The 15,749-nt window shown below is 38.4% G+C and overlaps 2 protein-coding genes across 4 annotated transcripts in view; one reads left to right on the top strand and one right to left on the bottom strand.

The window, feature by feature from the left end:
- Window positions 1-6,566, bottom strand: part of GCA (grancalcin) — a 47,901-nt gene extending 41,335 nt beyond the window's left edge. Inside the window, exons 1-2 of one of the 2 annotated variants that reach the window (XM_032880302.1) lie at window positions 6,229-6,566; window positions 5,850-5,934 (exon numbers count right to left, since the gene is read on the bottom strand). The gene's annotated coding sequence lies outside the window, so the exon portion shown is untranslated. The remainder of the gene's footprint in view (window positions 1-5,849; window positions 5,935-6,228) is intronic. The other variant, XM_032880305.1, reaches the window with a different exon arrangement.
- Window positions 6,567-6,845: 279 nt separating this feature from the next.
- IFIH1 (interferon induced with helicase C domain 1) overlaps window positions 6,846-15,749 on the top strand; it is a 54,778-nt gene continuing 45,874 nt past the window's right edge. For both annotated transcript variants that reach the window (XM_032880300.1, XM_032880299.1), the window contains exons 1-2: window positions 6,846-7,462; window positions 14,814-14,982. In XM_032880300.1, the coding sequence (XP_032736191.1) occupies window positions 7,010-7,462; window positions 14,814-14,982 (622 nt within the window). In that variant the 5' untranslated portion in view covers window positions 6,846-7,009. The remainder of the gene's footprint in view (window positions 7,463-14,813; window positions 14,983-15,749) is intronic.

The raw sequence follows: 15,749 nt of genomic DNA, 5'->3' as shown, positions 1-15,749 counted from the left end.
GGCCAATGAGATAGATGAGAAATTCTACTGGGGAACTCCTGGGATCTTTTCTTCCTTCACTGTTGGGAAGAAGCAAATGGGAGAAACCCGATGCTCCCCGCCCCCCACCACAACATGTTTTATCTGAGGTTGTAGGAAGAAATAATGTTTGTAGCCATTGTAGGCATTCTGAAACCATGAGAGAAAAACCAAGAAAATCATAGGACACATCCTTGAATTCTGACACAACGAATGCACTGACTGTTCTTGTTATGTGAGAAAAATCAATCCCTCTGACTGGGCCTCACTTACTCAGGCATTTTTTATCTTACAGCTGAAAGCATGTCTACTGAGATGGCCCTTCCCATCCTGGAGAGCTTTATAAGTCTGGTGCTATTCCCAAGATTTCTGAGGATTCCTAGAGGGCTTATGCTCTCATTCTCACCCTTGGATGGAATTCTTGATCCATGTTCCCTGTCTCACTTCCAACAGCTACACTTTCTATGCAGCTCTGCTCCACTACATGGGGCCACCAGCTCTCCTTTATTAACCAAAGCACACAACACAAAACTGTTATATGTGGCAGACTTTTAAGAAAGATCTGGGACCAAGAAGGGTCAGTATGGCAAGTACGACAAAGGAATGAACTTTTTATTCAATATTAGTCATTGCTGCCCAAATATCCTGGCCATCCCTGCTGTAGGGAATCTGCCACAGGTTCTTTCTCCCCATGGCATGTCAAAATGATCTCCCAAAGGAGATCGCTTCCTTGGAGATCTCTTCCTCACAGTTCACTGTCCTCTTAGTTCACTGTCTGTTGAAGAGATGTTGAATGCACACAGGCAAATACCCATATTTACACAATAAAGTATTCGTAGGAAATACACTTAAAATATTAAAAATGACTATCTCTGGGTGATAGGATTACAAGTAACTAATATAATCTTCAGCATTGCGTTATCCCCCTCCCCAATTTCTACAGTGAACAAAAACTATTTCTTAAATAAAACATACTTTTATTAAAATATTCAGTTCAAGGGGAGGCTGGGTGGCTCAATCAGTTAAGCATCTCCCTACAGCTCAGGTCATGATCATGGGGTCCTGGGATTGAGCCCCACATCGGGCTCCTTGCTCAGCGGGGAGTCTGTTTCTCCTCCTCCCTCTGCCTCTCTGCCTGCTCCCTCTCTCTCCCAAATAAATAAAATATTTTAAAAAATTAAAAAAATATTCAACTCAAGAATATATTTTATATCCCATTGCATATCTGGCAATAGAATATGAAATATATTCAGTTTCCATGTGTTAACTTAGTATACTGACATTTTTCACAAAGCAATGTTAGTAACTTGAAATGTTCCACTTTCAAAATCTAAATGTTGAATTTCCCTTCTTTGCCCAGAGTTCACTCTCCCTTCCCCTATACATCTTCTTCTTCTATTCGTATTAATCCTGCTCCTCAAAATCATCACTATTTCTAGCCCTTAGATGGCTCTCTAGAGCCGTGGTCTCCAAGTACTTTGACTTTGTTCCTGATTCCTTATCAGCAAAAATATCTAAACATGGACCCTAATAAAAAGTATATATACTTAGAAAATCTTTACATGTACAACTATAATAATGCATCATAAAATAGAAATAAAAATTAAATAATAAGGCATCAGATGAAGATGAAATGATTGTTCAATGTAACTGATATAAACCAGTGCATTAATAATAAAATACATTTTGTAGTTGATAATGCTTTATTATTTTATTTTTTCAAAGATTTTATGTATTTATTTGACAGAGAGACACAGTGAGAGAGGGAACACAAGCAAGGGGAGAGGGAGAGGGAGAAGCAGACCTCCCGCTGAGCAGGGAGCCCAATGCAATGTGGGGCTCCATCCCAGGACCCTGGAATCATGACCTGAGCTTAATGACTGAGCTGCCCAGGCACCCTCACTTTATTATTTTAGAAAAATCTTAGTTTAACCCTCTGTTGTTTAGTAAATAAAAAAGATTGATTTAATTTATCTTAATGCTTGATTTCAGTAACTCATTCTACTTCAAAATTTTGTCAGTTATAATATGAACAGGGTGAAATAAAGATATTTAACTAATTGTAGAGGTGTATATATTAAGTGATTAGAATAGCAACCTCTCAATCAGAATGAACACAGGCTTAGACATCTAACCCCAAGTGTTTTTACCAGTTAACCATCAACCATAATTTCAAGGAAAAAAGAATGGCACTCTAGTTATATTTGGCTGTAGTTGCTTTTAACCATTACTTTTAAAATAAAGTTAAAAAAAATGCCAATCTATGCCTTTGAGGTATAGGTGTTGTTTTAACAAAAACATGTCCAAGTGACTGTTTTGAAAGGATTAAGCTATAGAGGAAGAATTTGGAAAAATAGATGTTTGGAAAATTTTTCACTGATTCCTGACTTTTTTCCCCAACATTATTTGTTATATAGAAACACTTTTACATGTGCATGCTTAAAACCAGAATTTTATAACTGAAATGGTAGAAATAATTAAGAAATGAGTATTAGGATCTAATAAACTTAGCTAAAATTCCTTTTTCTGTTTTGGACTTCTGTCTTTGAAATATAAAGCTATGACAGTACCCTTTCAATAAACTTTCTGCTAAATCAGTCTATCAGCTTCTGTTTCTTGAAAAAAGTGATCCTATCTAAAAACTCAATCATATGGCTAGTTATTATATAGGCTTATGTACATAACTAATTTGTTTCCGCTATAAATTGTGCATTCTTTGAGAGGTAGCACCATCTCTTACTCATTGCTTGTAGTTACTTCTTGGACACCTAAAATGCCAGGGCTGGTGCTAAGTGCTTTACAGTCTAGCCCTTGAACAACCTTATAGCCTGGCCTGATACTGGTATCTTGCTCATTTCACAAGTGAGAAACTTCAGGTGATTTTCCTAAGACCACACAGCAACTAAGACGCAGCGCTGAGGTGTGAGTCCTGACATTCTGGCTCAGGGTCATCATGCTTAATCAGAGCACCATACTGCTAGGTTAAGGACACCTAGCTTTAAATGAAACAGAGTCGGCACTTTATTGGTACAAGTTGGTAACAACCAAAGGAACAGAAAAACAATATTAGAAGCATTTCCTTATTGAACTAGATTTATTGTAATTTAATTGAGGGAAAAAAAGCATACTGCTGTTATATTGTAGTTCTAGTTTGTCAAAGAAGTGGCAGCTATGATTTTTACTATTTCTCAGCTATAGAAATCTCAGATGAAAGGTTGGATAACAGCAGGAATTTGTAATCTCATATCTTCCTGAATTATTGTTTAGAGAACAAAATGCAACAGGTGACTTTTTAAAAATTGATGGGGACTGAAATGTTTCTTTTGGGCTTAAAAAGAAAAGGCAGGTCTAAAGAAAAGTGAAAGACATAGATTGACAAGACTTCCTACCCCAAAGGAGAAAGGAAATAGAAACTTACATTTGGAAAACAAAGAGGAGAATGAAAATGAAAGTTATCAGAGGAAAACATCTATTCAAAGAAAAAGCAAAAAATAAACTAAATCACAATGCAAAATTATAGATAAAGAAAAAAGACACATTATGAGAGACTGAGGCTTGGCTTTCTCCACCTTCAATCTCCTCCCTCCAGAATGGTCCTATCAAGATTATGGAAGATTCCTAAAAAAGAGGTACCTTTCCACTTTCCTTCTGGTGTTCATACTCACACTCAGTCTTCATCATTCAATCCTCATCTCTCAAAGTGACTCTTACTTGAGAGTAAATATGAATTGTTATTGATAGATATTATGAAATGCTGGTGGTGAGAATTAGAGGGCGTCTATATGAAAAATCAGCTGGCGAAACTGTAGTGTGCATTATTATCTAGGTCTTACTAACATCAGGAACAAGACAAGGGTGCCCACTTTCACCACTCATATTCAACATACTATTGAGGTCCTGGCCAGAGCAGTCAGGCAGGAAGAAGAAATAAAAGGTATCAGAACTGGACAAAAAGAAGTAAAATTGTCTCTATTTGTAGATGACATGATTTCATACAGTGAAAATCCTAAGGACTCCAACAAAAACCTGTTAGATCTAATCAACTAATTCAGTAAAGTTGTAGGATATGAAATCAATGTACAAAAATCAGTAGCGTTTCTATATACTAACAACAAATTATGTGAAAAAGAAATAAAGAAAACAATTCCATTTATGATAGCAACAAAAACAACAAAATACTTAGGAATGGATCTTACTGTAGGTCTCATAGCATTTGTTCCCAAGTGGCACATTGCCTATTTTCTAGCTATTATTTGGTATCTGTATTCCCACTTCCACTTGAATGTAAGTTCCATAAAGTTAGAAGCTTTGCTCAGTTTTATTAACTACACAAAAGCAGCATTGATCATATTGTAAATACTTATAATAAATATTTTTAAATGACTGCATGAATGAATGACATAATCTGAACACCAAACACGTAAGCTTCTACTTTTGACCCTCAGTCATCCAAATAGCAATTTGACGGTGTTAGGATGATGACATTATTTCCCCATATTTAGCCATCAATCCCTTTTATCCTCCAGTGATTGACATTCAAGAACAGAAGAATGGGCATCAGGGGACAGAATGGTTTTTGGTTGCTTGGTTGGCTTTTGTTTTAATGTACAGAATGAAACCTGTCAGCACCTCCAGGGCAGGGGTGGAGGGAATTTCTTGGAATAGTCCTAAAAGATATCTTCATAGACCCAATAACTAAAATCGATCATTGAATACTTTTGTAAAAACATATAATTTAATCTCTTTTTTTAAGATTTACTTTGAGAGAGAGAGAGGGAGCGTGAGCAAGTGGGGAGAGGGGCAGAGGGAGAGGAGACAATCTCAAGCCAACCACCCACTGAGTGCAGAGCCTGACGTGAGGCTCGATCTCATAAACTCATCAGATCATGTCCTGAACTGAAATCAAGAGTCAGACACTTAAGCAACTGACCCCTTAATCTCTCTCTTTTTTTAGGTACAAGGTCAAATCCCAAAATTAATACATACTGTTATTTTATGAAGAAACAGAAAAGAATAATATAAAGCAGGTCCACCTGCAAGGCCAAAGTTTATTTCACTTCAGTAACTTTCACTATGTGTTTGACATTAGACCAGCCGCTAAGGTCAAGGCAAATAAAACTCCCATTGAGGGTAATCAGCAAGGACCTACTGGTTAGGACCTACTGTTTGTATTCTACTGGTTAGTGTGTACACATGGCCTCTCTTCAAGCAGCTGACAATCCTACAGGGAAGAAAATAGCTCAGCTATATAATATAATTAGAGCATAAAATAAGATGACATGCTATAAAGAGCTCAACTGAGTATTTTGTACGCCTCTGAGAAAAACAAGGACTCTGTATTTCTCTTATCCAGTCCAAAGCAGCAGGAGGCTCCCCTGTCCTATCTAAACTTCATTGAATATGCTTAGTTAAGAGATTACTTTTCCTAAATGTATCTCTTTAATGGCTTAACTGACCCCTCCCTTCTCCGCATAATTCTAGACCGAGAGATTCTCATGGTAAAGGCATACACACTATCGCCCACAGGCCCCCAGGACAGCAGAATGTGAGTAGCAACCTGAAGGACTCACTTTTATGTGGCTTCTGTACTGAACCGAAGCTGCCATTTTTCAGTGTGGGTGTCTTTTTTTTCCCTCATGACATAGACAAATGTTGATGTTTACTACAAGTTGGTACATTAGTTGCTAATTAAGTTCCTCACTGCTTCAGCCAAAACTTTCTGTATTGAATCCAAGAAAAGAATGGCAGCTATATCAAAAATAAGTTGTTGGGGGATTTTTGTTTTGTTTTATTAAAGGAAAGTTGTATATTAAAGAATATGGGGAACTTACAGGCTGGGAGATAGAAAACCTTCATTCTTGGCTTGCTCTTAAACTGAGTTGGTGGTTAGAGTCCCTCTGCGTCTGTCACCAGGCCCTGGTCAAAGCCAAACAAATACTACAGTTTACACATCAGGCAGTCAAATAAACCCTTTATCATTATTCCCTCCTTTTCATACCCACAAATTCTCAGAGGAAAGAGCTGGCTTGGGCGGACCCACGGGAAGTCAGGTTTACTCTAGATCGGGTGCAAAGTTCATTCATTCTGGGGCTCTGGGTTCACACCTCTCTGGAAAGATGTCTTCGTAGCTTTATTTTCTCCACCTGCTTCCTACAATGTGATCATCTTATCTCCAGACCCGGGGTGGGGGGGAGGTGGGGCAGAACCCACCTGTATGCACCAGCCGAGGGTAACTCCTTGCTGGCGTCAGGGTCCGGGGCTGTTTCTCTTCACTTCTGGACCGGGAAGTCCCGCATCACGCGCTTCCAAGCCCTCCACATTTTCGCTGACGGGGTTGGGGGGAGGGGGCGGTCATGCAAGACGGCTGTGGGAAAGAAGTCTGAGTTTTGAGGCACAAAAGTCAAAATACCTGCAGGCGGAGAGTGGCCGAATCGCGGCTTTCGAATTCGCTTTCCTTTTCCGTTTCCCACAGCGCCTGCCACCAAAACACTGTCCTTGCCACAGCCGACCGAAGGGCGTCTCCTGTGCTGGGAAACCAACACTTCCCCGCCCCGGCGGATTACGTCTGGAAAGGCCCGAGGAGGACGCGGAGAATCGAAACAGAAACCCAACTCCGGCGAACTACAAGAACTGCCTTGCGGAAAGCGGGGCTCAAAGCTCCCACCGGGAGTTGGCAGCGGCGGCATCTGGGTCCCCCGCCAGGGCGAGCACAGCCGAGAAGTCGGAGGGGTCGCGTCCGCTCGCAGCTTCGCGCCGCCGGGTCCCTGAGACCCGCCCCCTGCTCAGGTGCGGCCGACCGAGCACCGCCCCCCCGCCCCCGCGCCCAGCGCGCCGCCCTGGGGGTCCTGCGGGCCACTGGCTCGTCAGGCACAGCGCTGCGGACCCTGCGGCTCCAAACCGACCGCGGGACACCCAGCTCACCTGTTGAGCAGAGAACAGCAAACCGTCCGTCTGTTGGGGAGAATCCTCTCCCTTCGCTGCGAGAGGAAAGATGTCGAACGGCTCTTCTGCAGACAAGAGTTTCTGCTATCTCATCTCGTGTTTCAGGGCCAGAGTGAAAACGTACATCCAGGTGGAGCCGGTGCTGGACTACCTGGACTTTCTGCCCAATGCCGTGAAGGAGCAGATCCAGAGGACCGCGGTCAACGCTGGGAACATGCAGGCGGCTGATGAACTTCTGAACGCTTTGGAGAAGGGAGGCTGGCCACCCGGCTGGGCTAGACAATTTCTGGTGGCCCTTCAGAGAGCAGGTAGCGTTTTAGCCGCCCGATACCTGAACCCAGAGCTCACTGACCTGCCTTCGCCATCCTCCGAGAACACTCATGATGAGTGTCTCCAATTGCTGAACCTCCTCCAGCCCACCCTGGTGGACAGACTTCTGGTTAGAGATGTCTTGGATAAGTGTGTGGAGAAGAAACTGTTGACAAATGAAGACCGTAATCGGGTAGGTGTCAGTTCAGATGGAGGCAGAGTTTGTAACTCGGGGCTGCTCCTGCCTTTGCCCCACTCCAAATGTTCTTGGATATCTCTGGGTAATTGTTTCCCTCCTTTCTTGAGAAGAGAATAGTTAGGCACTTAACCTATTTTGAGAATTGGAGTGCAAAGAAAGCTCTTTTTCTAATTCTTTCACTAAAAGAAGCCAAAGAGGTGTTAACTCCAAAATAGTAACTCATACTAATAGATAACATTTATTGAGCACTTACTATAGGTGCTTAGCATCATTTGCAAAACTTATGATCAGAGTTCATGCTCCCAATGACTCATTACGATTTTTAAGGTTATTAATGTTGTTTTACAGATGGGAAAACTGAGGTAGGTTATGTAACTTGCCCAAGGTGTCCCTGGAAAGCAGTAGCAGACTTAGGGATTTTGGTTCTGGTGGTCTACAGTTTTACCTCTCACTTTATATAGTTCGATAGAACAGGTATCAGCAAACCATGACCCATGGTCTAAGTCTAGCCTATTACAAGTTTTTGCAGGCCCAAACAATAAGAATAGTTTTCACATTTTTAAATTTCCAGTGCTCATAAAGAAAGTTTTATTGGAACAGAGCCATGCTCATTCATTTACATACTACAACTGCTTTCGCACTTTAGGAGCAGTTGAACAGAGACCATACAGCCCACAAAGCTTACAGCATTATCTGAACTTTACAGAAAAAGACTGCCAATCTTTGGCCTATATTATTATAAATTATGCCATTTGATCTTGGTCCAAATGGAGAAATTACATCACACACACACTTTTTTTTTCTTTGATCAAAGTTATGACATTCTCTGGGAATTAAAAGTCGTAGATAATTTATTGGAAAAAAAATGTTGCCAGTTCCAATTTTTCATCTTAGCAAAGGCATTTTGACAGGGTGAATTTTACAGGTCACTTTACACTTAATGTAATGTTTCTTTGTTCATTGTTTTTCAATGAACAAGGATGTACTGTGAAGTATAGAAATGCTGACCTACGTTGAACATGACTTATTCTGGGTTGTAAGTAAATAAATATCTTATTTTGAAAAGCACGTAAGCAAATAACCAAACCCATGAGTAAAAGTCAAAGGCTTTGTCTAACATGCTATGATTCTGACTTTTTCTTTCCTCTCTCTCTCTCTTTCTTTCTTTCTTTTGGATTCATCAGTTGTTTTTGTCTGTTTTGCAAAGTTCTGGACATTGGCCTCATGTTAGCCTGTGATGTAACTTTGTCTTTAGCAACTAAAGTTGATAGTCCTTTGTAGACTTGACAGCCATAGGGCCTGTCCAAAGACCCAAGCATGCATCTAATTTTGATGGCTGGTTTTCCCAACAAGTAAATTACTTTACACTGTTGTCTGTAACGTTTATGTAGTTTTGTGTATTGAGAACCAGCTAGAACGCATTATAGTAGTCCAGCTGGATATGACAAATGTGTACATCACTGTGGCAGAATCTTAATTTGGAAGACAGTATGCAGCCTTCAAGCCAGCTGGAGATGGAAGATGGCATTTCCAGCCACAGTAGCTGTTAGGAAGTCCAGAAGCAACAGAGTCCAGTAACACCACAAAGCTGTTTATGTTTGGTGGGTATGATGTCCCGATTGCCAGCGAAACAGCACTTCTCCTTATTTACTCTAAATACTTCTGCCTATCAGCATCACTTTTGTCTTGCCTGGATTGAATTTCCGCCAGCTAGATTTTATCCAAGTTCTTGATTCTGGCAAGCTTGGAGGCAGCTAGCAGTAATGCAAGGGATTTGACACAAAGAAGATGTAGAGTAAAAGGACATTTATGTACTGGGTAGCAGTTAAAGTCAAAGCAACCCAAACTCTCCCTCAAATTCATATTTCAAAAGAGGCTCTGAAAGATGGAGGAGCTATGCATTTGAAGCTTTCTGAGGCAGAGTAGTGTCTCTGTGACATTCTGGAATCATGTCTACATGTCGTTTTACATGTATCATCATCAAAGCTATCAAAGACAATGGAAAAATAAGCTATCGGAGACAGTGAGAAAGAAGCACTAGGTTTAGAAGAATCTGTATTGATCTGGGGGTCATTGATGAATATTTATCTCAAAACAGCAAAGTGTACTGGGGAAAAACATGAGAGTTCGGAATGGGAAACCTGGTTTTGAGACCTATGGTTGTTTCTTACTCTGTGTGTTACTTTGGGTCAAGTTATTTAAATTCCTTGATCCTAAATTTACCCATGAAAATGGACATAATATCTCCTCTCACTCATGGTACCTTAGAGAATACAAATGAGAAATCATGTTTATGAAAAAGCTTTTTAATGAATAATAATAATAAAGAGTTGTTTTGACATGATGACGATGATGACTTTTATCATCATTCACTTGGTTACAACTCCTTGTGAATTTAAAGTTTCAGAGATTTAGGTGAATCAACCACATTGAAACTAAGATCTGCTTAAAGCCCCTGCATTAAACTGGGATTCCAAGGAAAAACTATGTCTTTCATCTTTAGAAACCTAGCCAGGAGTAGGTATAGAACTGGTACTTGATAAGTATTAACTGATTGATTGAATTTATTTCCCACAAGTTGTCTGGGATAAGGGATAAAAACACGTGATGTCATGGATTGCCTTGCCAGGCATTTGGAAATGGATGGATGATGGACATAAGATCTCCAAATTTGCTTTTGGATATCCTAAAGTAATATTTGACTAAGAAGTCAGGACTTCTAAAAAATATTTTATTATAATTATTTTCTGTTTTCTAGCAGACATTTTCTACTTGGTCTGTCATTTTAGTTTATGGTTCTCATGTCCATCCCTGAAACCCCTGCCCTTCATACGCCAGAGCCTCTGGAAATTATCCTAGATTTAGTTTTGTATCCAGCAAGTACCCAAAGAAACTTATTTAATGGATTGACTATTCATTCATTCGGTTTAAATTTATGGAGTGACATCTTGTGGCAGATATCATGCCAGTGGTGAAAAGACTAGATAATAATGCTGATACTGTCTGTGCGGTCATGGAGCTTATATTGTAGTGTTGATCGGTATTCATTCTTCTAATAAATAATGTCTAGTGTATGCAAGGCACTATTGTAAATACTGGAGAGTCAACAATAAATACCAGAATCACTTTACAGATCATTATAATATAATGATCCTTAATAGAAAGGGGCTGCCCCTGTACTGACCTGTTTTATTTTAGGCTGCTTCGTGACCTCTTGGCATTGAGATCCATTGACATCCATTGACTTAAACATCCATGAACTCTGGAAAAGAAGTGAACATAGAGACATTTCCAGTGTCTTAATATCAGTCTGAGCAGATGAAGAGAGGTTCATGTTTCAGTCCCAGCCAGTTCAAAGCATTAAACATCCAGAGTCCAGGAAGACCACATATGCCTTCAATTTACATGGGAGAACCAGAGATACTTTGTTCAGTCCAGCTAGAAACCAAGTCCAGTGGTCCTTATATGAAGCTAAAACATGAGTCAGTCTCTCCCAGCTCATTATATTGTCAGGTAAATTAGTATGTGTAAGAATTTTATTAGGAAGAAAAGTACTAGTAAGAAGTTAGTTATGTCAATGTGATGATATGTATTCATTTAGAAACACATTAACTTTTCTTTAATGTTATCCCTTTTACATTTATTAGCTAGAATTCTTTTTTTATTAACATATAATGTATTATTTGTTTCAAGGGTACAGGTCTGTGAATCATCAGTCTTACACAATTCACAGCACTCACCATAGCACATACCCACCCCAATGTCCATCACCAAGCCACCCCATCCCTCCCGCCCCCCTTCCCTCCAGCACATTAACTTTTTATGGGGAACTAGTTTTTTTTAAATCTCTTTTTAAATTTAAATTCAATTAACTAACATATAATGTATTATTGGTTTCAAATGTAGAGGTCAGTGATTCATCAGTCTTATATGACACCCAGTGTTCATTACATCACATGCCTTCCCTAATGTCCATCATCCAATTATCCCATCCCGCAACCCCCCTCCCCTCCAGCAACCCTCAGTTTATTTCTTATGATTTACAGTCTTCTCTTATGGTTTATCTCCCTCTCTGATTTTGCCTTGTTTTATTTTTTCCCCTCTTCCTATGGGGAACTTTTTATTTTATTTTATGGGGAACTATTTTATTTTATTAAAGATTTTATTAAGATTTTATTTATTTATTTGACAGAGAGATAGCAAGAGAGGGAATACAAACAGAGGGAGTGGGAGAGGGAGAAGCAGGCTTCCTGCCAAGCAGGGAGCCTGATGCAGGGCTTGATCCCAGGAGCCTGGGATCATGACCTGAGCCAAAGGCAGACGCTTAAAGATTGAGCCACCCAGGCACCTGAGGAACCAGCTTTTAAAAATTCTTTGTTTTTAACATAAGTTTTGCTTCCTGATTTACTGGTATGAGAGCTGAGCTCTGCTGTGTTAAAAAAAATCACCATTATATTTAAATTGTTATCTAAGATTTTTATGAAGGAGAGAAAACATTTTTAATCAAATAATTTTGTCAGCAAGCCAGTGCCTAATGGAAATATTATTGATTTCTGTTGGAAAGAAAAAACATAGATCAAATAATTTAGAATGTGAAAGCATGTAATTGTATTACCAACCAATTCATATTTATTTTATATCCTATAAATTAGTTAAAAATGTATCAAAGATATTTTAAACTGCATATTTAGAGAAAATGCTCGGTGGCGGGGGAGCATAAGAATCATTACATGTCCTGTTGAAGTCTCAAGTCTAACTACTCACCTCAAGAATTTCCATAATCAAGTTTAATGTTGGGATCTAATGTCTCTAGTATGTTTTAGAAGAACAGATTAAGTAAAAAATATATATATGTATTTATATATATATAATATATATATATATATGGCTGTTTCAAAGGGAGCTGATGCTACTTTCTAGCACCCAAACTCAGAAGACTTCTTTAAAAATTCAGACTCTTGATGAAGCTGCTAAAATTGTACAGGTGTTACATGTAGTTCCACTGTTCAAATAATAAAAATATTCATAGGAAATGATGACATAATGATCCTCAACTGCCTGAACTCAATAAGGACAAAGCAAGCTTGACAAATGTAATTCTACAGTTAAAATCAACTTAACTAATTAATAGTGGAAGAAGATTTAGTGCCAATAATATAATTAGGTTTTTAATGAGAGTATTCATTACAGTGTCCCACTCTTTTTAGAGAAATGCTTTCTGATTACTGCTGTCAGATGGATTTAAAGGTGATTAAAGAGTGAGGTAATTAAAAATAGGAATGGTTGAGTTAAAAGAAGGTGCTCAAACCAGTCTTACTAAAACATCTTTAGCAACTATGGTTTAAGTTAGCAGATAATAATAAAGATGTTACAAACACCAGAGAAGACAAAAAGTTTCCATTAGGAGATTAATGAAGTTAGACAAAAGGTGAGAAATCAGCAAGAATCTGCTTAGGAAATGCTGTGAGGGAGATGGACTGAAATCACCTAAATTTTATTAAGTCCAGTAGTCATCTTACCCACTTCTTGTCAGAAAATGCTTAAAATTGGAGACAATTAGTAGCTATGATTATAGCTCAGGAAGGCAGTATTTGGCCCCGAAGTCAGTTGCCTGGGATGAAATTCTACCTCTGCTCTTTACTAGCTTTGTGGCTTCAGGGAGGTAACTGGAATTCTCTGTGTGTTGGATTTCTGGTCTGAAAAGTAGGTTAGTATTGGTTCCTTCTTTGGGGTTTCTGGGTTAATAGGTGCAAAGCCTTTATAATAACATCATTAAGTATTATCTAGTAAGACAAATGTACCCACTGGGTAGAAATCATGCTGCATCTTCTGTACTAAGTATTGTCCATTGGTGAAGTGTTTATAAAGGTTGATGCTTTCTTCAGTCATCCATAATAATAAGTAACATTAAATTTGTGTCAGGCACTGTTCCAAAAATGCAAGCAAATACCTGAAACTAAAAAGTTATAGGATATATTTATAGGACTAGAAAATACACAAATTTAATAGGAAACAATTGATCTAGCTAGTCAACCCAGATTATACATGTAGGAGGTGGACAAATGTTCAGAAGGACCTTTGAGAGCAAGTAAGTCTGCATTTCTCATCTAAGCTGCTGATTAGAATCGTGAGATCCTTAAAAATTCTGGCTTCCTAACACAGACAAAATAAGTCAGAATCTTTGGGGGTAGATCCCAGACATCAGTGTTTTTAAAGCTCCCCAGGTGTGCCTAATGTGCAGGTGGGGGGGAGCCCCAAAATTTCTTTTCATTTGCCCCATTCTGCACATGCAGAAGCTGAGGCCCAGAAGGATGAAGGCTTTCTTCAAGACACAGCAGGTTGATGATACCCTGTCTAATTTCTTTCTGGTCTAAATGTGGCTTGTATTCGTTTTTTCTCCAAATGTTTGGTGCTGAATTAAGTACTGGGAAATGCACTGTGATAATGATTACACAAATGATCCACATTTAAAATGATTTGCTAGTTTAATCTAAAAGAGAAATCAAAGGAAGACTAAAAGTTGTAATGAATAGTATAGAAATAATTCTGCCCCATACTTTAAGTAAGGAATATATGTAGAAATAAATTTGCCTCATAATCTTAAATAAACACAAATTTAACAGGGTGCCTGGGTGGCTCAGTGGGTTAAAGCCTCTGCCTTCTGCTCAGGTCATTATCCCAGGGTCCTGGGATTGAGCCCCGCATAGGGCTCTCTGCTCAGCGGGGAGGCTCCTTCCCCACCCCTCTCTCTGCCTGCCTCTCTGCCTACTTGTGATCTCTGTCAAATAAATAAATAAAATCTTTTTAAAAAAACCCACAGATTTAAGAAAATATTATAGTCATTAATACATATTGCAAATACTAAGTAAACAAGAATATAAGTCTTGTGATAGTAATTACTTCATAGTACTGATAGTCAAGAAAGAGGAGTCAGGTAAGAAATATTCGGCTTCTTATTTATAGACTCAATGGGTTAAAAGAAATAGCAAGTCTAGATATATGGAAAGCAACTGAGGCAAATAGACATCACAGAACTAGAAATGAAAGTCTCTTGCCCCTGTTATTCAGAATGGCCAAGGCAGAACATTGACTTCCTAAGTGTCAGTTTTGAATGTCTTGGTAGCTTTAAAAAATGGTGCATATTTAAAAGGGGGCTTGGCCCAGAGATTTGCTCTCTGCTACAATCCAGAATTGTTATGACATTGTTCTGTTCTTTAGTGTTTGGATATAAGCCTTTACCAATACTTACACTTAATTGCTCATTTTTTTTTTTAAAGGCTAGTTCCTGTTTAAAATTGTTCAGAAGATGTATGATCTTTTTAATTCTGCTTTTCTCTTAAAACAGATTTCTGCTGCAGAAAACAATGGAAATGAATCAGGTGTAAGAGAGCTACTGAAAAGGATCGTGCAGAAAGAAAATTGGTTTTCTGCATTTCTGGCTGCTCTGAGTGAAACGGAAAACCATGCCCTTGTCCAAGAGCTAACGGGCACCCCTGATTTTGAAAGCAATGCAGGTATATCTAATTCTACTATAAAAGAGTTTGTACCTTTTCCTTAGTGATTGAGAGTTTAATGAAGCCTGTAGACACAATGCCAAACACTAAGATATTTAGAATCAAAGTTTCAAAATTGGAAGCGATTTGAGAAATCATCTGTTTTTTTTCTCCCCGTTAAAAATGAGGAAACTGCTGCATGGGGAAAGATTAACTTACCAAAGGTCATATATAAAACTCAGCAAACTAGGCTATTGCTAGCTTTATATACTTATATATTGGCAGCTGACCCCTAATCTAACATTCTTTCTACTACTTCTCTTATATTGAAAACAAGATGATTACCTAAAATTTTTATTAAAATAATTTATATACTGATTAAATAACCAATAAGTTGGAAGAAAATATTTTAGTGGTTATCATAACTGTGCTGCTAATCTTCTGATCATTTATATCAATTTTTAAGGAATTTATTAAACATTTGATAAAAGGTCTGTGATTACCAACATATCTCATTATTACTTCCTGTGAGGTTTTTTTTTTTTTTTTTGGGTCCTTCAATTATAATAATAAAAGTAACATTCTAGAGCCCTTTCACATATATTTCTAAATCTAATACAAACTGCCATTTTATTTTTCTTTTCAAGGTATGTATCTTATGTTTTCAAAAATCTCTTATGTAAGACAAATTGAAAGCTAATTGGTAATAAAATGATTTAAATACTTTACAATCAATTTAATCCTACTTCTCTTCTCCTCTTTATCCAGTCATCCATCATTCATTCAAT

This window comes from Lontra canadensis, unplaced genomic scaffold (assembly GCF_010015895.1).
Source record: "Lontra canadensis isolate GAN:19392208 unplaced genomic scaffold, GSC_riverotter_1.0 scaffold69, whole genome shotgun sequence".
Taxonomy (NCBI): Eukaryota; Metazoa; Chordata; class Mammalia; order Carnivora; family Mustelidae; genus Lontra; species Lontra canadensis.
The sequence above is the reverse complement of the archived record's forward strand: the minus strand, read 5'-3'. Positions and strand labels throughout refer to the sequence as shown.